The 21,557-nt window shown below is 34.5% G+C and overlaps 2 protein-coding genes across 4 annotated transcripts in view; both read right to left on the bottom strand.

Moving 5' to 3' along the window:
- Positions 1 to 5,026: 5,026 nt before the first annotated feature.
- On the bottom strand, positions 5,027 to 12,487 carry LOC132056976 (uncharacterized). 2 transcript variants are annotated; one of them, XM_059449383.1, is made up of 4 exons: positions 12,319 to 12,487; positions 11,359 to 11,774; positions 10,014 to 10,205; positions 5,027 to 5,636 (listed from the first exon to the last, which is right to left on the bottom strand). In XM_059449383.1, exons 1-4 carry the CDS (start codon positions 12,481 to 12,483, stop codon positions 5,201 to 5,203), a joined length of 1,209 nt encoding a protein of 402 aa, XP_059305366.1. In that variant the 5' UTR covers positions 12,484 to 12,487; the 3' UTR covers positions 5,027 to 5,200. The 2 variants fall into 2 exon arrangements, with proteins under 2 accessions (XP_059305366.1, XP_059305367.1); XM_059449384.1 differs by lacking the exon at positions 10,014 to 10,205.
- A 7,219-nt stretch (positions 12,488 to 19,706) lies between these two features.
- LOC132056978 (uncharacterized) overlaps positions 19,707 to 21,557 on the bottom strand; it is a 28,427-nt gene continuing 26,576 nt past the window's right edge. Inside the window, exon 28 of one of the 2 annotated variants that reach the window (XM_059449386.1) lies at positions 19,707 to 20,418. The gene's annotated coding sequence lies outside the window, so the exon portion shown is untranslated. The remainder of the gene's footprint in view (positions 20,419 to 21,557) is intronic. The other variant, XM_059449385.1, reaches the window with a different exon arrangement.

The raw sequence follows: 21,557 nt of genomic DNA on the forward strand, positions 1-21,557 counted from the left end.
TTTAAGGCTATTTCTTACTTATCAAATCATCGTATACGTCTCACCCTTCGTCAGCCTATTCACTATACGTTATCGGGGAATCTTCCGAGGTGTAACACTCATGTCGTCAAGTGTTTTGAGGCAATGGGAAAAACAGTAACAAGTTATGTGGCATCGGCATACAGCGTCAAAAGTTACGCTAAAGCATATGCCGGCCGCTTCTACCCACTTGGTGAACAAGCTTATTGGCCAAACGAGTCATTTTCAATGGTTGCTAACAAGGAGTATATCTGTAAAATTCGGGTTAGAGCACGAACTCGGATTCCCAATCAAATGGATGTTCCGGATAGGACATACTCTCGAAGGTGCTCGACATGTAAGGAGTTTGGTCATGATAAGCGTTTGTGTAGCCTACGAGGCTGTGGTGGTGCAAGTACATCTCGTAGTAGAAGAGCCTCCCGTACTTGGTGTATTGTTTTAAATATTTTGCTATTGTAAATAATGATGTATTATTTGGTTATTACAAAGAATTATTTTGAACCTCTCGTATTGGTTGAATTATTTTTTAATATAATATTTTTATTTGTACATTCTTAAAAAAGTAATGCCTTGACTAAAAAATAAAACACTTTAAACCAAACCTTATAAAATAAAAGATTTAAACCTAAACATAACAAGATTCAAACAAACAAAACTTACTTCGGGGCACTTTACAACCCCTAAAACGACGATCCAAACGTTTAGGTAAACTTGATGTAATGAGCCGACATTATTGTCCCCAAAAAAAGATATCAAGTTCTATATAAAATATTAATATTTCGGAGTTTTGAAACATAACTAATCTTGCGTCAAAGTATGAAAAAAACATGAATTTGAGAGCTTTAAAATTATGTGGAAAAAACAAAAAACTATCCTTTGTGCACGAATTTAGTGTGCAAAGGTTGCTTCGGTCCCTTTTTTTTTTTTTTTTTTTTTTGTATTTTAGTGCCTTTTGACACTTTTTGAGTTAAAAAAGTTGCGGACTCCACATATATTGGCCGTCCCCTTATGTACGCTAGCCTTAGGTGCTTAGGCACCGTTTGTGATACCTATGATTGGCACAGATAGATTGGGGGAAAAAAGGGATCATATGAAAATAAATGATATTGTTTGACAGGTTAATATGAAAATCATATTCCATCATAAATGTGCATAGAAAGGTGCCTTATATTAGGAAGAATTAAGCTCGCTGGCCTGTTATTTCCTACATAATACTTATTCATGTTCGTTCACAAGTTCACAAGCAAATGGCAACAAATGGCAGTGGGTCGCGAACACAAGATTCTTGTTTTAGTAAGACTTTGCAAATTCATGGATAAGAAGAAAAAGGAGTAGTATGAGGAGGGAGAAATTCTGCTGCTTGACCAATATTGGTGAAGTTTTTAAAAAAGGGGAATAAAGTTAATACCAGACCCCTACAAGAAACTCCACAAGCAAATTCTTCAACTAATTTTGAATGAAATTTCATTTCGAGTTCTTTTGCCAGATAGATCGCTCAAGATATTTGTTCATTATATAAACCGAATAAAATATAGGATCACTTCTTATGGACTCGTCAAAAATCAATGTAATCTAATTTATAGCTTAATGGGCAAAGTGAATCAGAGTAAGGCCCCGTTTGGACATAGTTTGAAACCATGTTTGGACATGCAATTTAGACATTTTAAGTTGTATTTTCTCTTATAAACATAAAAACCCCACAAATTGTGAAAACTATCAAAACAGTCTCAATTCTTATACAATGTTACCAAATGAGTAAGTCATAGTTCATAACAAAATTAGTACACTACTAGAAGACCTTTCTAAAAAATATAACATCAATTAATCAAAGCGTAGTTCAATAAAAACGAAAATTTAACATGAATAGTAATGTAACTACTCTTTAATATAATCCTCCCACATAAATTAAAGGTTGGTCGACATAAATAAAGGTTGGTGGAAGTTAATGAAATTGGTAAATGATTGAAGGGGGTAATTGTTAAAAATATCTACCAACTTATGGGTCTTTTTTTACAAAATACAAACTTATGGGTTAAATTTTATATTTAAAATAGTTGAAACCATGGTTTCAAACCCCAAATTAAGGGTGTTCAAATGAGATCGAAATATATCCGAACCGGTAAACTGAGTCAAACTGACTTAATAAACCGAAAACCAGCTTGGTTTGACTTGATTTGGTTTTAAATTTTAAAAAATCGATAACATTTGGTTGGTTTGGTGCTAAACCAAAAAACCCGAACCAAAACCGAACCAAACCGATAGATACATACATATTTAAAATATTATATTTCTATCTATATATATCTATCTATCTATCTATCTATCTATATATATATATATATATATATATATATATATATATATATATATATATATATATATATATTATTACGAAAGGCCCGGGCCCAAACTCAAAATATAAAAATAGAAATTCTTATTAAATACATATAACGTGACACATTTTCTACGACATAATTAATTTAATGTATTTGAATGTTAATGATATCTTATTGATAAGTTTTATAATTATTAAAGTTTCTTCGTCACATAATTAGATGATTTTTAATGAAAAATTTATTTATGAGGAAGAAAGTTAAGTAGAAAAATTAGCAAATCTCAAAGGGACACAATGACTCGATATCCTATACTAACATTGATTATGATAAAGTATGATAATTACAACTTGCAAAGCTCATAAATCAAAAAATATTTTCGTCTTTTTGTGAATTTGTGAGCGTGTGATTTTATTTATAGATAAAAATTGATTTGTTTTGACATTTATTAAATTTTCATTCATTATCTTGCGTCAAGGGTTTATGCTAGTTAAATGTGATTTTTCACTTAGCCGACGAAATTCAAGAAATAACCTATATTTATTAAATTGAACGTCAAGATTCAATAAAATTTAATTCTTCAAGTATTCTCTATACTCAAAAAAAATTAAATTTAGTTAACCAAACAAGAGATTTTAAAGATAACCCGATCTCAATGGATGTCATTGTCTTCATTTTCAACACTATATGGCATCATTTAAAAAAATTTACTTTCTGTATTTATAATAAATCATAGATTTCAAAGGCGGCGTATTAAATTGTCCATAACTTTTTTATTAGGCTAAAATTACATTCTTGAAAAAATTATCTTATAAAATAAAAAAGGACCTAAAAGTAATTAATTGAAAAATTTGCATTAATTTAAAAACTTTTGTGAGGACTACAAAAGTCCTTTGATTATCCCTTATATATAGTAGTAATATATTTGGCTCATTCCAAGTCCAATACAAATTCAAATAATAAGAAAGAAAAGTGTAGCCCATTTAAGTTTAAGGTAAAATAAAAATAAAAAATTTGCTAAAGGTAAAATAGAATTTTTGCCTTATTTAGTTTTGCGGTTCCTTCATTTACATGTCATCTAAATTACTACTAATAAGCTAGCATTTTATCCGTAACAAATTAAGGGGAGAAAATTGCAATAGGAATTTAAAAAGATTTGGTAGATGACTTTGTCTTTCTGTTTATCATTTTCCGTTTTAACTTCTGTACTTTCTTATCAATGCTTCATAAACACGATGAATCTAGATAACAAAAATTTCGAAATTGACGTATTATCAAAAGGCTATATGTAGGGAGGTAACTAGAATCATGAAATGTGGATGTTATGTTTCTGTAATTTCTATACCCAAGCCATAGGCCTATACCTAAATAAAGTTAATGAATTAATTAAGAAGATTCTTAGATTTGAATGGATCACGGTCAAAGTCATATTTAGTTACCATTTGATTCAAAGGTTCTTGTATTAATACATTCTTAAAATCCGAAAAAAATCGCAAAAACCGAACCAAACCGAAAACGATAGAATTTATACTATGATGGTTTGGTTTGGTTTGAATATTAGAAAAAACCGACTTAATTGGTTTGATTTGGTTTTAACCAAAAACCGAGTCAAACCGGTAACCAAACCGTAATCGATAACCAACCGCAAAATCGGCTTATTGGCTTATCGATATTGGGTTACCGGATTAACGGTTGGTGAACGGATTAAAATTTTATAATTAACGGTTTATCGGTGCGGGGGGAGATTACTCAATTTCGTTATCGGATAAACCGTTATCCCGTTAAGAATTATTATATTTATGTTTTTACTCCTAGATATATGTGAAATCACAAACTGCAAAAGTACTTTTGTTATTATATTACAAAAGGTTTAACTATTTGTTCGACCAAACATGATTGTATAAGGAAATATAAATAGTCATTAATGCCTTCAGTTACAAGTTACCTACTTCACATTTGAAACAACGGCAGAATTACTAGTGTAAACACTGTCCAAGCAAACTGTAATATAGTCACTGTATGATATGTAACAAACATATGGGAATGTTGCAAAAGGATTGGAAGCTGTGATTTTAACTTCGTCGGCAGAAGCTGAACTATCTATTGTGATTTTAATTTTACTTTTCTCTTAGATTTAGCCGATACACCGCCCGATAACCATCCGATAATTGTTAACCCAATACCGAACCAACCGATATCTTATCGGTTGGCTAGTGGATTAGTACATTTAAAAGCCGATAACCGATAAGCCGAACCGTTAAACATAATTATCCGCCCGATAAGCAACCCTAATGAACACCCCTACCCCAAATCATGCCTTTTTTTGATGATTCAGGGTTTGAAACCATGAGTGAATGCATGTCTAAACGCTGATTTGGGGTCATGGTTTCAAACCATGGTTTGAAAACGCATGGCCAAACGCCTACTAAGCAAACTCGAGATAGCTCTTGGCTTGTCTGAAGTGTAGTTCATGCAACATCCAAGGCACTACTTGGAAATAACGCTCATAAGAAAACTTTTGAGTTAAATTTATCTTTCTACTTGTGTATTTGGTTTAATGTTACCAGAAGTCCACTAACCTTTTATTGACATAAGAGTACACAAAAGGAAGAGCATTAGATCCAATAATACTCTTTCACCACACAAAACATGGAAAAGAAATAAAGATTCCAATGAATGCGCTAAAAAAAGTGATTTTGAAATAAGAGCCCTAAATGTTTCAGAAGAAATCCACAAATAAACAGTGTGTACATTTCTTTGCACGGTAATTTAAAAAAAAAAAAAAAACAAAGACGAGGTGAGGCTTATGTAGTATTTGATTGAAAACTCTACCAGCTAATGTTCGTTCATCATGTCAAGTATCGCTTAATGCCAGCTTTCTGCTCCAACGTAAGCTTGCTGGGGAACTTGATGTTGAACTTTACTCTCAAGTTACCTTTTCTGCTAGGTTCCTTAGGAATAGGCATACCTTCTCCTTTGATAACTTCTTCATAACTTGGACTAATGATGGAATTAATTGGTACTGTTAGATTTCGTCCATCAAGCGTTGTTATTTGTGCAGTATATCCAGTAAGAGCCTCTACCAAGGAGATTTTCTGGGTGACAACGAGGTCATTGCCATCTCTCTTGAAGACATTATGTGGCTTCTCATCAATTATGAAGACGAGGTCCGATGGAATTATGCCTCGTTGCTCGTTTCCTTTCTCCGGAAATGTTATTTTAGTCCCCTTCTTCCATCCTGGTTTGATATCAATTGTCAGAATTTCCTCGGTTGTACTGGGTCTCCTGTGCAAACAACAAAACTGTGAGAAGGGATTACAAGTTTTTAACAGGTTAAGGCTGTGTAAAATAGACCCTTGTGGTCCGGGCCTTCCCTGGACCCCGCGCGCATAGCGGAAGCTTAGTGCACCGGGCTGCCCTTTAACTGGAAATATAACTACTAAAGGAAAATGAAAAATACAACTCAAGATTAAATGCAAAAACACCAAGCGCTCCACCAGCAGGAATCCAATGACCTGTTGCTTCTTTCAAAGTAGCAGAAAGCACTTTCGCAATGTGAGAAACAAGAACTTCACACTGATTGGGTTGAAAAAGAGAGAGAAAAAAGAATTGACATGAACCAACACTCATACAAACACATACAGGAAAAATCCCCGAGGATCTGTGGCGCACAGTTCGAAACTCGGAGATAATGAGTCTGCCCCTATATCCTCCCCAACCTAAGTGCCAGGTTTTTGTTTGAGCCAGAATTCGAACCAGTGACCGATATCATTTCACCAAAGTAGTCATTTGCACACCCAAATGTGCTAACTTCAAATACCAGCAAAATTAGCAACATAACATTAAGCTTCACTTGAAGAGACAATATACATGTATACTCTTTACATCATCAAAAGAAAATGACAATATGTATGTACACACACACATTTTGTTTCCTATCCAAAGAACAGTGATGAGTTTATATTTTCTTCCGAAATTAAAATCCATTTAAGAACTTCCCTACGCGAATTAATTCCTTCTAGGAAAAAAGCCAAAGACAAAATGGTTATGCAATTAGAGGGACTACGGAATTGAATGTTGAGAACATATTAAACTTGATTACCCTGATAGTAAAAGCCATACCAAGCAGTCACCTAAACTTTCAACCATCCAAAAGAAGAATACAGAAAGCATTCAAAAATAATAATAAGATAACAGTGTTTGTAAAAACTAGCATTAGACTTCTTCCCCCATTATTGTACTTTTCTTCTCTTCTTTTAATTTGTTCTTCCACCTACACTTGTCATTTTGTTTTCTACAAACCCTTAAAATTCTATGTAATAATAAATGAAAAAGGTGAACATGACGTGCTTTCTCCACGCATATGGAAAAAAACATCCACAAATGCCTTTCAAAAGACAAACAAAGGACGACAACAGGGACTCTTGTAACCAACAAAAGGCTTGAAAGAAAATGAGAATTAGCATTACTTTTTTTTTTTTTTTCCTTCTTTTGAGGGGAGGGGGGATTAGCATATGAGAGTCTTTTTGTCCAAGAGGACAGCACCCTTTTCAGTCTTGATTTACCATCATCTTTCGAAATGTCAAATAAAGTCACAATTATGAAAACAGTAGCAAAAGTGATGCATATTTCTTAACATTCAGTATAAGCATGGACCTTATTTTTTTTTTTTTGGGTAAAGTAATCAAATGTGATTAGTAAAGCATCAAGAAGATGCAAGGTTACAGGAGGGCAAAAGAAGCTGCTTCAATCAAAAAAAGTATAAGCATGGACCTTTACTTTGGGTACATTGATTAATGATGATCATTATAAATTAGGAGGCGCTTGATAGAATAACCAAGTGGAAAGAAGCTCAGGTAGCTCAATTTCTTTATTGCTTATCCAAAGGAAAGGGAAGAGGTACTTATCAAAAGAAAAAGGGTGAAGATGTAAATCCCTTGCACTTTTAAGGACTCTGATCAAAGGTTACCTTTACCTCAAAAAAAAAAAAAAAAAAAAAAGGACTCTGATCATACCAAACATGAACGAGGAAGGGGAAACAACCAAATAGGGAACAAATCAAAAAGTCATATAAAAATACTCAATATGAGCAACCAACTTGTTAACTATTGGGCACATGCTGCATAACTTTTCTAGGGTAAAACACAATCTCAGAAGTCCACTAACTATGCTGTTAACAATTCATCTAGTACTTTATACTCGCAGCTTGCAGGTAATAACTAAATTAATAAATAGTCAAATCATAAAGGGTCCTTCAATAAAATGAAGTTTTTTTTTTTAACCGTGGTGTTCGGGCCAGCTTGCACGCACCTCAACTAATTCCACGGGATACCTGCCACCTCCCACTAGCAACAGGTACCAGGTAACTCTATCCACCAAGGCTAGAACAGATGGGACAAAATCACCCAGTGTTTTTTGTCTCAGCTAGGAGAACCTGAAATCTCATGGCGGTCAACCCACTTCATTGACCACTAGGCCACACCCTTGGGTGCTTCAATAAGATGATGTTTTATATATGTACTTCAACATTCTCCAGCTAGTTATCAGTATATCCTCATTTTGGTGAGAGACAGATTGATTGATTCATCCTCCTTCCGAAGCACACAGTGAAGTTACTTAATGCCAGCAGTGATACTAGCTCACGATACTGTAGACCATTTTAATGAGAAATGCAAACACTAAAACAATGGTGTATCTTTTCATAAAAGAAGTAATTCCAATTCTTAGATCATAGTTTCTCTTCTTTCCTTAATGATAGTTTTATAGCTTATTGTCAGGCCTAAAGGGACGGCTTGGTGCATATGTCAACATGAGAACTTGCCCTTACTTTCTCAACATCAATAATGCAGAAAATGAGCTTATGGTGAATTCGTAGAAGCAGAAGCAACAGACTGTTTTAATACAGCTTCTAAAATATAATCATAAAAATGAGCTTATTTCAGAACTTGTGTGTCTTATGCATTGTCTAGATCATCATAACTCCATTTGAGGTTAAAAAGAAATACATCATGACCTTGGTTGAGATTATAATATGGATTTAATAAGGAATCAAAGGTCATCATCTTTGTATGATATAAAAAATTTCTGCTTCTAGAGACATGTCAATTAATGCAGCGGCTACCAGCAACTGAAGTTCAGATATAACTAGTCTAGAACTTCTTCTACATTTAAGTGGAAAGGAAGTTTCCCACTAGACTACCTAAGAAACTTCACACTACATAAAATAACAATTGGCCACCTGATGCTTCCATTTGCACGTGTCCACAGTATAAATGATAATTCAGCCTTAACAAGGTTATGCTATAAGGACAAAAAAGAAAACAAAACCAACTGCGTCACTTATTTCAATGAGCTTTAGCTTTTTTGATTTGTTCATCCTAACGACAGCCAAAGTAGTCCCCTCAAGGCAACATCATAATCCTCTCTCTCCTCCCACCCCCCACTGTCCTCCCTCCCTCTCTTTGATAAATATTCATATTCCTTTCTCTTTCACAATTTGAATCCTTAAAGTGCATGAGACACATAGAATGTAACGCCGTCTTTAACACAAGGCTTTTCATATCTGAGTTCAGCCAATGCATTAAATAGCTTTTACTCAGAGCACCCATTGTAAAAACAAAAATGAAAAAACCAAAACTATTGCCACCACATTGGTATGAATCAATCAACTATGCCTCAATCAAATTAGTTAGGATCGTACTATATAAATTTTTCCTTTTAAGTTAACTCTTAACATGAGTGATTCAGTTACAGACTTAACTTAAAAAGAAAACTGAATGAATGATTCAGTTACCACCATTAATATGACCATCTCCAAAAGATACGCCTCAATCCTTTATATCTACTCTATTCAACAACAACAACATAAGTGTAATCCCACAAGTGGGGTCTAGAGAGGGTAGAGTGTACGCAGACCTTACCTCTACTTTTGTGGGGTAGAGAGGTTGTTTCCGATAGACTCTCGGGCTCAAGTAAAACATGAACAATCACCAGGATAGCAAGAAACTAAAGCAGAAGAGATAGCAAGTAGTAATAGATGATTAAGAACATACACTAAAATAAGAAATACAAGAAAATGCTGCAAATAATACTAATCCAACAAGAAAGGAAAACTTTATATCTACTCTATTCAGGTCAATTTTATTCCCACACGCAATATTTTGCCTTTGTAGAGGTTCTCTAGATCTCACTTTACCCCTGAACAGATTACTAGTCTAGCTCCTGACAAACACCAACTTAAAACTTTTTGGGTGTGTTCGGCCATGTTCGGTTGGTCAAAATGTTTCTCTAGAAAAACAAGTTTCTTAAAAATAAGGAACATGACTTCCCTAATGAAAGTAGGGAAAACAAGTTCCACAAGTAGCATTCCATATTGATCACCCTCCAACACACCTTATCTTCACCTCTACCCCCATAGCCCCCATCCCCACCACCCCACCCCATCCCACCCTTGTAGTGTTACTGTTATGCTAGATTACATATAAATGTCCTTGAGCTAGTATTTTCTTGCTTACTTACCAATCACTAGAAAATAAGTAAGAGATTTGTTTTCCAAGAAAGCATTTTCTAGGAAAACATTTTCCTTCGTACTGAACACATCCTTTATTCAAGAAAAAGGAAAGAAAAGATTTTTATAACTGAGGGCATCCTGTGAAAACTCACCCAGTAGCATCAGTAACTTCTCTGGATATCTTCATCTTCTTGGTGGTTCCCTTATACAGATCCTCCAAAGTACAAGGCAGATTCCGCTCTATCGGAGCAGCCTTCCGTGGCGCATTACCTGATGCACCTTCCCCAAACATACCCCCTCTAGGAAAACTTGAAGCACCAGCCCTTCCACCCATATCTTCCACACTGTGCATTAGCACGTTTTCACAGTATAAATGATAATTCAGCCTTAACAAGGTTATGCTATAAAGATAAAAAAGAAAACCAAACCAACTGCCTCACTTATTTCTATGCACTTTAGCTTTTTTCAATCTGTTCATGCTAGCGACAATAAAGTGGTTTACTCCCAAGGTAACAACATAAAAATGCAACGTTCATGCTAGCGACAACTAAAGTGGTCCCCTCTCCTAACAACTCCAAAGGTATTAACATAAAAATGCAACATTCATAGTTCCAACCCCTCCCCAAATCTCCCTCCCTCCCTCTCTTTGATAAATAATGATATTCCTTTCTCTTTCACAATTTGAACCCCTAAAGTGCTTGAGCCACATACAATGAAATGCCGTCTTTAACACAAGGCTTTCATATTTGAGTTCAGCCAATGCATTAAATAGTTTTCACTCAGATCATCCCATTGTAAAAAACAAAAATGATAAATATTACTAAACTATTGCCACCACATTGAAATTTAACATTTATATGAATCAATCAACTAGGCCTCAATCAGACTAGTTAAGATCATACTATATAAATCTTTCTTTTTAAGTTAAGTCTGCACATGAATGATTCAGTTACAGACTGAACTTAAAAAGAAACTGGATGAATGATTCAATTTACCGCCATTAATGTGCCCATCTCCAAAAGATATACCTCAATCTTGAGCATCTCCAAAAGATATGCCTCAATCCTTTATATCTACTCTATTCAGGTTAATCTTATTGCAATACGCAATATTTTGCCCTTATAGAGGTTCTCTGGATCTCACTCTTACCCCTACACAGACTATAAGTCTAACTCCTGACAAACACCAACTTAAAACAAGAGTTTTCTTCAACTTTAGTTTTGATTCTTTCTACAATTAGATCTTCTATCACCAAATAAAACATCATTATTATCTTATTCACTTTGATTCCGATAAACTAACTAGTTTTTGCTAAACAACTACGCCTCCATCCCAAGTAAGCCGGGGTCGGTTATATGAATCCTCATTTCTCCATTTAAGCTCATATCAACTACTACTATTTTGCTACAAACACAAATAAAATAATTGAACTTTATTCAAGAAAAGGCAAAAAAAAAGTAAGATTTTTAGGAGCAAGGGCATACTGTGAAAACTCACCCAGTAGCATCAATAACTTCTCTGGATATCTTCATCTTCTTGGTTGTTCCCTTATACAGATCCTCCAAACTACAAGGCAGATTCCGCTCAATTGGAGCGGCCTTTCGTGGCATATTACCCGATGCACCTTCACCAGCAGCATTCCTGAATGAAGTGAAAATATCTTCCCCAAACATACCCCCTCTAGGAAAACTTGAAGCACCAGCCCGTCCACCCATATCTCCCATTCCACCAAACGGGCTCGAAAACCCAAAGAATTCGGAGAATATATCATCAGCACTACGCGGGTTGAACCGAAACGACCCGTGACCTGATGTGCCGGGGAATCCACCAGCACCAGGTGGTGGGACCTGTCCTTTCAACCCCTCTTCTCCATATTGATCATACACTGCCCTTTTCTGTGGATCACTCAACACCTGCAAATAAACACTCAAAATGCTTCAAAATTAACTATTTAAATCTCAAAGAAAGGTATAGTTCAAATTTGGATCAGTCATTTCAATCTTTTTCTTCCAATTCTAAGAAAGAAATATCCCAAATAATCCAAAATTTGGAAAATAATGTGGAAATATAAATCGAACCCATGAAAATTAGGCTACAGATTATTTTTTTCCAATACTAACTACAAACTTAGAAAACAAAAATAAATCGAACCCCATGAAAATTGAGGTTACCTATAACATCATAGAATTCAGAGATCTATATATCTTTTGTTTTGTTAAAAATGAAATACAAATATAAGGGAAATAAATCGAACATTTGAAAATTGGAATAATCAGTTATGTAAAATACATCGTAGATTACAAAGATTCCTTTTTTTTTTTTTGCCGTCAGAATTTATAATTGGGAAAAATAAACCGAAGCCTGATGAAAATTGAGACAATGTAGGCTTGAGAGATCCATATCTTGTTCAAAATTAACAAGGACATAGTTGGGGAATTGAGGTGAAGGTGTACATACATCATAGGCTTCAGAGATTTTTTTGAATTTGGATTCAGCATCTTTCTTGTTGTTTGGGTTCTTATCAGGATGCCATTTCATTGCCAGTTTCCTATACGCTTTCTTCAGGTCATCTTCTTTTGCATTTCTGTCCACCTGAAGCACCTTATAGTAATCCACACCCATCCCCTTTTCAATGATGATTTCACTATTTTACTCTCCCACCAGGCTCACATGGACGCACTTCTTGGTTTTCTTCACCCTATCTCAGTAGCACCGGAAATCCACTTGGGATCATTTCTACTGTCTATTGGGCCTGCTGCTCGTCACAGTTAATTTTTTTTTTTTTTTTTTTTAATTTATAAATGTTACTTTTTCTACACTTTTTAGTCTAATTGAAAAATAAGCCAATTATCCTTTTTGGGATAATGTTTGGTAAATGGTCGTTACTAATGGTTTCATAAGGTATGATATTGTATTGTACTGTATTAATAAATTTAATATTTGCATAGATTGTATTGTTTGTTGTAGTTTAATAACATTTTTTATTGTTTGGTTCGATGATATGATATTGTATAATAATATGTACGTTTACTAAAATACTCTTAATTACAAACTAATTTACATATTTTCCCCTTTTTTTGCCTCCAACACTTCTAGCCCGTTAATTATTCCTTTTACAAGACGTTTTCAAAGTAACTACTTCAGCTTTAGTGACTTCAAATTTAAAAAAAAAAAAAATGGCACGGGATTGTTCTACATCCGTTACGCACTCTATGTTTGAACAACATTATGCGAACGCGTTCTTCTCCTGCTTTACAATTCAACCAATTTCTTGGCAAAATTAAGGGTTGCACTCCCAACTGATATTACTTCATCACGTTTATCAACAGACACGGAGGTTGAAGGAAAATTCCTTACATTAGAAATTCAACCTTAACCCTTTATCGAGAATTTTCTCGGTTGCCGGCTGGTCATTTTAAAATGCATAAACCACAAAAAGAATTGAAAGGATGAAGACTTAAAGCTACAAGCCTTAATTTATTGACAGTCATGGGTATGCAAAAACTGACTCAAATTAAATCATGCAAGGAAAATTTTTAAGCTATAACATATACTAACTTCTATTGAAGAATGAAAAGCACAAAGTAACAATAATATCAGCCAAAAGCTTCTAAAATCTGCTGAGAATAACGTAGATGAAAGAACAAGTAAAAAAATTTAAACAGGTTGAAGGAGGCGTTATTAGGGCGTTATTCACGTGAAGCTTTATGGTGTATATGATGTTAGAACAAAGATGACAATACTATAAGAAATCCAAAATAAAACTCGTTTAGTTTAGAGGCACGTCAAGACGTTTCTTGAAGATAGTTTGAGTCTCTCCCATGAGCAAACGGAAGAATAAATAACAACTCTGTCTTCGGGATTCAACTAAGCCAATTCAAGAGCATTAACTAAAGAACATATTCTTGAATTGGTGATTTCACCTTTTTGATCAATGTCTCCAAAAGTTTTTAAGGAAAATTATTTTGGAAGTGCTTGCCTTTAAAAAAAAAAAAAGGAAACACTATTTATGGATAAAAGTCTTGAAAAAGAGGAGTTTCTTTAACTAAAAGTTATTAATAGTACATGAATTTTACAAATTAAAATGTATTTTTCAAGCATCTAAAACGTAAAAGAATGAAACCAAATCGTAGAAGACAACAATGAAGAATGTATCTTCAAATCCTCATTCATTTCGTTTTGAAAATCAAGAAGCTTTTGTTAGATTAACTGTTTCAAAATTAATTGAACATTAATTTTAACAATCCCTCACTCGTTTCAAGAAATTTTGAAAATAATTTGAGACATTAATCTAGTAACATCATCAATAACGGTGTCGTTTGGGCTTGAACCATTTTCTAGTGAAGACTTTCTAAATAATTGACTGATTAGTGAACGAACCTTGAACTAAGTAGTTCATTGAATGAAGTAGTAAAATACTCCACGTACATTACTATGTTCCGGTGAAAATCGAAATCCTTTGACACCTTATGGCCATGTCATGCATCCTTTTATCCAAGTGTTTTAAGATTTCCCTATTAAAATCTTATTGAAGCGGCATTCACTTCGCACTTAGCACGGTGAACTCATCAAGAGTAACTTTGCGTACTCCGATAAGATCGTTTATGAATTCATTAAAAGAATTTAATCTCATCCTCCTTTGTAGCAAAGTATCGATAAATCTATCAAGAGTATTTATACACACACCAATTGAAACCGGTTTATAGATTTATTGAGAGAATATAATCTCATCCTCCTCTATAGTAGAAATATCGGTAAATCTATCAAGAGTTTTCATACTAACTCCAACCTAGATCGGTCTTATAGATTTATTAAGAGAATAAAATCTCAACCTATGCACATCTACTCACTCTTTTAAGAAATGAAAATTTTATTGATGTGCTTCACATTTGTAACTTTACTTGTTTTTAGTTTTTCCCTTCGAACCTAAGATTACATCATTAGGTAGGGTTACCATAAAGTACAATTAATTTACAACAGGCTGTATTCCCATCCCGTTACAAGTTCCCGCCACTAACTCTTTGTCTAACCCTTCAGACAAATGATCTGCTAGATTACATCTGGACTTCACATATTGAGGCGATATTATGCCATCCTCTAATAATCTTCTCACATGATTGTGTTTGAGACGAACTTGCCTCGATTTTTCATTTTAACAATCACTTGAAGCCCAAAGTATGACAACTTTATTATCACAATAGATAGTCACTAGAAATCATAGCCTTTCTAAATTTCTCATGCCAATGATTTGGAGCTTGTTTTAGTCCACAAAGAGATTTAAGAAACTTACAACCCTTGTTTTGATAAACCTACCGGATTTGGTTCATGAATGATAAACCCTCATTTTAGTTGATGTTATGTAAACTGCTAAAGCAATCATCTAGATCTCCATTAAAAAAAACACATTTTTCACATTTATTTGATGAATTATATAATTATGAATTGCAATTAATCTTTAAAATAATTTTTAACAATCAAGAGATAAGGAAATTTAATTTCCTTTCCTAGTATAATAGATGTCATCCAAGCTTTAATTTGAGTTATAAATGGTGAAAAGGTACCAAAATAATCAATATTTTCATTTGAGTAAAACCTTTTGCTACCAAACGAGCTTTGTGCTTATCTAAGGTACCATCAAATTTTAATTTCTTCCCAAAAATCCATCTACAACTAATAGGTAAAAATCCATCTACAGCTAATAGGTTTACAACTAGGAGGAAGATCTGATAATATCCATGTGTTATTTGACATGATAGAATGCATTTCATCATCATCTTGATTATGACCTCGGACAAGATCATGCTAGAGAAGAAAAGGAGCATCATGGGAAGACATAATGATTTCTTCTAATGGTGGAACTAAGGACGGTTAGTGACTTAACTATCATGGTTAAAGATCTTAGGGATTTTTCTTCAATCTACAACTAATAGGTAAAAACTTGAAAATCGTCCATGTATTATTTGGTGGATTTCATCATCAACGGCTTCATGCTAGAAAGGAGCATCATGTAGGAAGACATTGGCTTTCGGGATTTTTTTCAATCTTCCAGTTCTTTGGTGGAGGGCTTTCTTTCTTCCAAGGGCTCAAATATTTTTCTTTTAAGAGGAGATACGAAAAAACTTGCATCTTATTCTAAAGATCCTTTGTCTTAGGAAATATATGTTAAAAAAGTTAGCATGTAAAGATTCAATAATTGTGTGGGGATTTGGAGTCTCAAGATTTAAGAATCTATAAGCCTTACTAGTATGAGAATAACCAATAAACACACAATCTATTCCTCTATAGTCAACCTTAGTCATATGTTGATCTAGTAATCTAACATGAGCCAAACAATCCCATACTTTAGAATAATTTATATTTGGCTTTCGGTTCTTCCAAAATTTATAAGGGGATGCATCAAGTTTCTTGGAAGGAATTCAATTCAAAATATGATAGGCTGTAAATAAGGCTTTAGTCTACAAATTCCCAGGCATACCAGATACATAAAGCATAAAATTAACCATTCCTATGACAATTCTATCTTTCCTTTCTGCTACCATTTTGTTGCGGTGTATAAGATGTAGTCAAATGTTTTTCAATGCCTTTTTTTTTTTTTCAAAAAAATCAATAAAATTTGATTTTAAATACTCTCCACCTCTATCAGATTTGATTGACTTAGGGCCCGTTTGTCCGTGAGAATTATTCACTTTTTTCCGAAATATTTTTTCACTTTATGATGTTTGGCCATAAAAATTTCAAATACAACTTGAAGTTGTATTTGGAATTTGGAAAACAACCAAAACTTGTTTTCACCTTTTTCACTTTCAATACATTCAAACAACCAAATATTCTTTGCAAAAACTATAACCAAACACAACTCCATCTTCAACTCCAACTCCGAAATACCAAATAAAGTGAAAAATCTTTGGTTTTCATGGCCAAACGCCTACTTAATCTTCAAACTCAATTTATTTTCAACTTCTGCTTTATATATTTTGAAAGTCTCAAATGCCTTATCTTTTGTTCTTAATGGAAAGACATATGTATATTTTTAACAATCATCAATGAAAGTGATAAAATATCTCTTTCCATGATGTGACAAACAATCCATCTCATAGATATCAGTGTGAATTAATTCCAAAAGTGTGGATGTCCTTTCAACCGTCTTAAAAGGTTTATTTGTTAACTTGAATTTACTACAAGTAAGGCATTTAGTAGTATGATTCTTTTCACAGTCTTTAATTAATCCATTTTTCACCATAAGCTGAATGGATCTAATATTTACATGACCAAGACGTTCATGTCATAAATCTAGAGACTCCACAATATAAACAGAAATATTTTCATTATTAATATTGAGTTTGAACATTCCATTTGTAGCATAGCATTTTCCAACAAATATGCTATTTTTCGACAGAATAAATTTATCTGCCTCAAAAATCATTTTAAAAACATGCTTCGAAAGAAGTGTACATGACACCAAGTTCTTCCGAATATCAGGAACATGTAATACGTCCATCCACGTGACTATCTTTTCGGAAGTAAACTTCAATTCAACAGTTCCTTTCCAACAACCTTACTAGTGGACGAGTTTCCCATATACAAAACTTTATCGTCCCTCACTAATTCATAGGTCTTGAAAGTATTTCGATCACCTGATATATGACGAGTTGTGCGAGTGTCTATCTACCATTCCACTTGATTTCCTGCTACAAATGCTTCTACAACCATTGCCACGGATTCATCTTTCCCATGAGTATTTGTCTCTTCTTTCTTTTTCTCAACTTTAAGAATTTTACAATCATGCGCATAGTGACCCATTTTGTGACAACGATAAAATTCAATCGACTTAGAATTGATACTAGTAGGTGTTGAGATCGAAATAACATGATGTCATGCGGAAGATAATAATTGCAAACCTTGAACACGATAAATCGGATAACAAAGAGAAACATACTAAAAGAGACATTTCTAATACGGTTTGATCAATTGATCTACATATGAAAACCTAATATAATCGCATAAAAACTATTGAGAGAAAAATCTCCCCTTAAACAAACCTCTTTAAACGACTACATTGTGGATGCTATTGTGTTATGAATGAGATGAACAAATCTTCTATTTATAGAAGTCTAAATCTTCTCTTACAAGAAAAGGAATACATATGGTAGAATCCTTTTCCACAAAGAAAACCTTTTCTACCAAGAAATCCCTTTTGAAGTAAAACACAATTATGGTAAAATTCAAATAAGGTAGAAAATTCAGGGCAATCCCTAATAGTATGCTTGCAGTTCGTACTCCTCTTTGCCTTTGGAAATTTCTTATTAACATATTACTTCTTGGTTGATTTTTCTTCAACCACATGAGCTTTCATGACGGGTTCCTTCAAAATATTATTGTCACGACATCGAGTCTCTTGCTATATTTATACATGTTGCAGCAATTGCTCAACAGTCAAATATTCCTTCTTGCGTAAGAGTTTGCTTCTGTATTCTTTTCAAGACGGAGGAAGTTTTGAGACAATAGCACCAACATGAAAGTTTTCATCAAGAGCAATTCTAGAAATAGCAATTTTATTAGCTATAAGTTAGAATTCTTGCACTTGTTTAGTGATTTGACTTATCATCAACCATTTTGAACTTCATATAGTTTGAAACAAGAAATTTCTTTGAACTCACATCTTCTGCCAAATAGATAGTTTGAAGAGTTCCCACATCTCCTTAGCAAATTTGCACTTGATATAATATTGATCATAATATTTGTTGGACATTCCTCGAAGAATATAATTCTTGCATAAATAATCATCATCTTGCCATTTGCAATTTGTTCTTTAATCAAAGTAGCTTTGTCAGTTGCTACCTCAAAACCAGGAGCATTACAATATTGATGTAGAAGCCATAGAGACAACTATTTTCAAATTGTTAGAACAACTATGACAATAATATAAGAAATCCAAATAAAACTTTTTTTGTCTTAGAGGCACGTCAAGACGTTTCTTGAAGATAGTTGGAGTCTCTCCCACGAGCAAATGAAAGAACGAATAACAACTCTATCTTCGGATTCAACTAAGCCATAAAACAACTCTATCTTCGAATTCAACTAAGCCATAAAACAAGTAGCATTCAAGAACATTACTCTTCTAGACTCTTCTATTCTTGAATCAGTGATTTCACTTTTTTGATTAGCGTCTCTCAAAAGTTTTTAGGGAATTTTTTTTTTTTTGAAGTGCTGGCCCTTTTTTTTTTTTAAAGAAAATGAAAGTATTTATAGGATAAAATCACTTAGAAAAAGAACAGCTTCGTTTTTTTTTTTTTTTTTTTGTTTTTGTTTCTGTTTTTGGGTGACAAAAAGAAGAGCTTCATTAACTAATGGTTATTAATAGGTTCATAAATTTTACAAATTAAAATATATCTTTTAAGAACCTAAAACGTAAAACACAACAATGAAGAATGTATCTTCAAATTCATTTATTTGTTTTGAAAATCAATAAGCTTTGTCAGATTAATTTTTTGAAAATTAATTGAAACAATAATTTTAACATATGAAGGAAAATGTTTTCTTTTAAAGTGTTTCCAGAAAATAAATAAAATTCTTACTTATTTTCTTGTGTTCAAAATTAATGGAACCCTAAAAGCATTGTATATAGCCTAGACAAATACAACAAAGCATTGTGGGGATTAGTTAATGCCCAAAATAATTCGAAGGATGAGTAGAAATGAAAGCATCTTTCAGAAATCAAATTGATAGGGTACACCATTTAGCACAGAAGATTCCTATGTCTATCACTCATGCAATTTCAAGTCGTCACTTATAAGTACAGAGAAGCCATATCTTCGAACAAAGAGGGAAAATTGAACTGCAACAAGTTATGTGACACTTCTTCAACGCGTCATATAAATACATTCCCATGATTGTTCATAACTTTTCGCTGCTACTCCCTCCAGAAAGTTGTAATGTAAAAAAAAAGCTATAATATATTAAAAGGTTACAATCTATCCACCTCGACAGTTGAATAGTTACAATATCTCCCATTCAGCTGAATAAGCATTTACGTCAAAATCTCTTAAATAAACAAGTTCTTTAGGCGGTCACATTTAGATTACCATCTCCCCTAAAATTTGCTAACATTCTTGATTATAGAAGGATATAGATAATATACAACATAAACATCTATTTGTCGGTTATCAAGACACCCTGACTTCCTAGTTCCTAATCAGCTAATACAAAAGATCGAGCTGAACACTCCTCTGGAAGCGATTGGGATGCTCCTTAAATACAACTGTTACTCCGTACCAGCAGCTACACCTGTGGTTGGGAGAGTCCAAGACTGCCCTCAACAGGAAAAAGCATTTCCAACACAACCGAGCCTCCATTATATAAGGCTGAGATATTCTGATAACGTCATTCCAAAGTCAGAAAAGAACCACCGGGCACTCTAAGGACCCTGTTTGCATCAGCCTGCCAGATACTTGAAAGAATGGAACCGAGAGCTTTATCTAGAGGGGAAAACCAACAACAATCCTGGAGTTTAGATGCAACTCTAATAGCACGCCCACAATCTACAAGTGAAGCACCAAGCTGAACATCAGATCGGATGAGAGAAAAGCTTCAGCGGGCGTATCAAAGCAGCAACAACAACAACCCAGTGAAATCCCACACCGTGGGGTCTGGGGAGGGTAGAGTGTACGCAGACCTGACTCCTACCAAGGTAGGACGGCTGTTTCTGAAAGACCCTCGGCTCAATAGAAAGCATAAAAGAGGTCAGATAAGGCCAAGAAAATTCAAAGCGATATGGAAATGAAAATAACGAAAGCGACTAAGCCATGATGAAGCAGTTTGCAAAGGGGCAGTGGTTATCACAAATAAAATAAGATAATCAAAGTACAGAATAACAGATAGTAGCGGAAATCAAAGCATAAGAACTTATATTGCGATAATGTGACTACTAATGTGAAAGGATAAACGATACTATCTACTAGCCTTCTACCCTAATCTGAGTCCTCCATACCCTCCTATCTAAGGTCATGTCCTCGGTAAAAAGCGTAACCGCGCCATGTCGTCTAATCACCTCTCCCAATACTTCTTCGGCCTACCCTACCTGTCGAAACCATCCATGGCCAACCTCTCACACCTCCGCGGCCGTGGGCATCCGTGTCTCTCTCTTCCACGTGTCCAAACCATCTCGGTCTCCCTTCCCGCATCTTGTCTTCCATCGAGGCCACTCCCGCCTTGTCCGGATAGCCTCGTTCCTAATCCTGTCCTGCGCGGTGTGCCCGTACATCCGTCTCAACATTCTCGTCTCGGCAACTTTCATCTTTTGAACGTGAGAGATCTTAATTGGCCAACACTCCGCCCCCGTACAACATAGTCGGTTTAACCACCACTTTGTAGAACTTTCCTTAAATTGTGGTGGCACCCACAATCACATAGCACTCGAGCCGAGCCTCATTTCATCCCCGCCCCGATACGATGTGTGACATCATCGTCAATCTCTCCCCACTTGCGCATAATAGACCCAAAGATACTTGAAATTACTTTTCTTACAGATGACACGGGTACCGAGCCTCGCCCACGCCGGCCTCTTGGGGTGCTTCACCGAACTTGCACTCCAAGTACTCGTGCGGTCTGCTCGGCTTGAACCCTTTGGACTCCGGAGTACGTAGCGATACTCCCCAGCGTTAGCTCCGCTACGAGTCTCGTCGATCGGGACTATGTTA

Source organism: Lycium ferocissimum, chromosome 5, assembly GCF_029784015.1.
Source record: "Lycium ferocissimum isolate CSIRO_LF1 chromosome 5, AGI_CSIRO_Lferr_CH_V1, whole genome shotgun sequence".
Classification (NCBI taxonomy): domain Eukaryota; kingdom Viridiplantae; phylum Streptophyta; class Magnoliopsida; order Solanales; family Solanaceae; genus Lycium; species Lycium ferocissimum.

Coding starts and splice junctions, on each gene's coding strand:
- LOC132056976 (XM_059449383.1), bottom strand. CDS start 12,483: ATGGGTGTGGATTACTATAAGGTGCTTCAGGTGGACAGAAATGCAAAA. Junction 11,775..12,318: donor AAATCTCTGAAGCCTATGAT/GTATGTACACCT, acceptor GTTTATTTGCAG/GTGTTGAGTGATCCACAGAA. Junction 5,637..10,013: donor GAAGTTACTGATGCTACTGG/GTGAGTTTTCAC, acceptor TTGTTTGCACAG/GAGACCCAGTACAACCGAGG.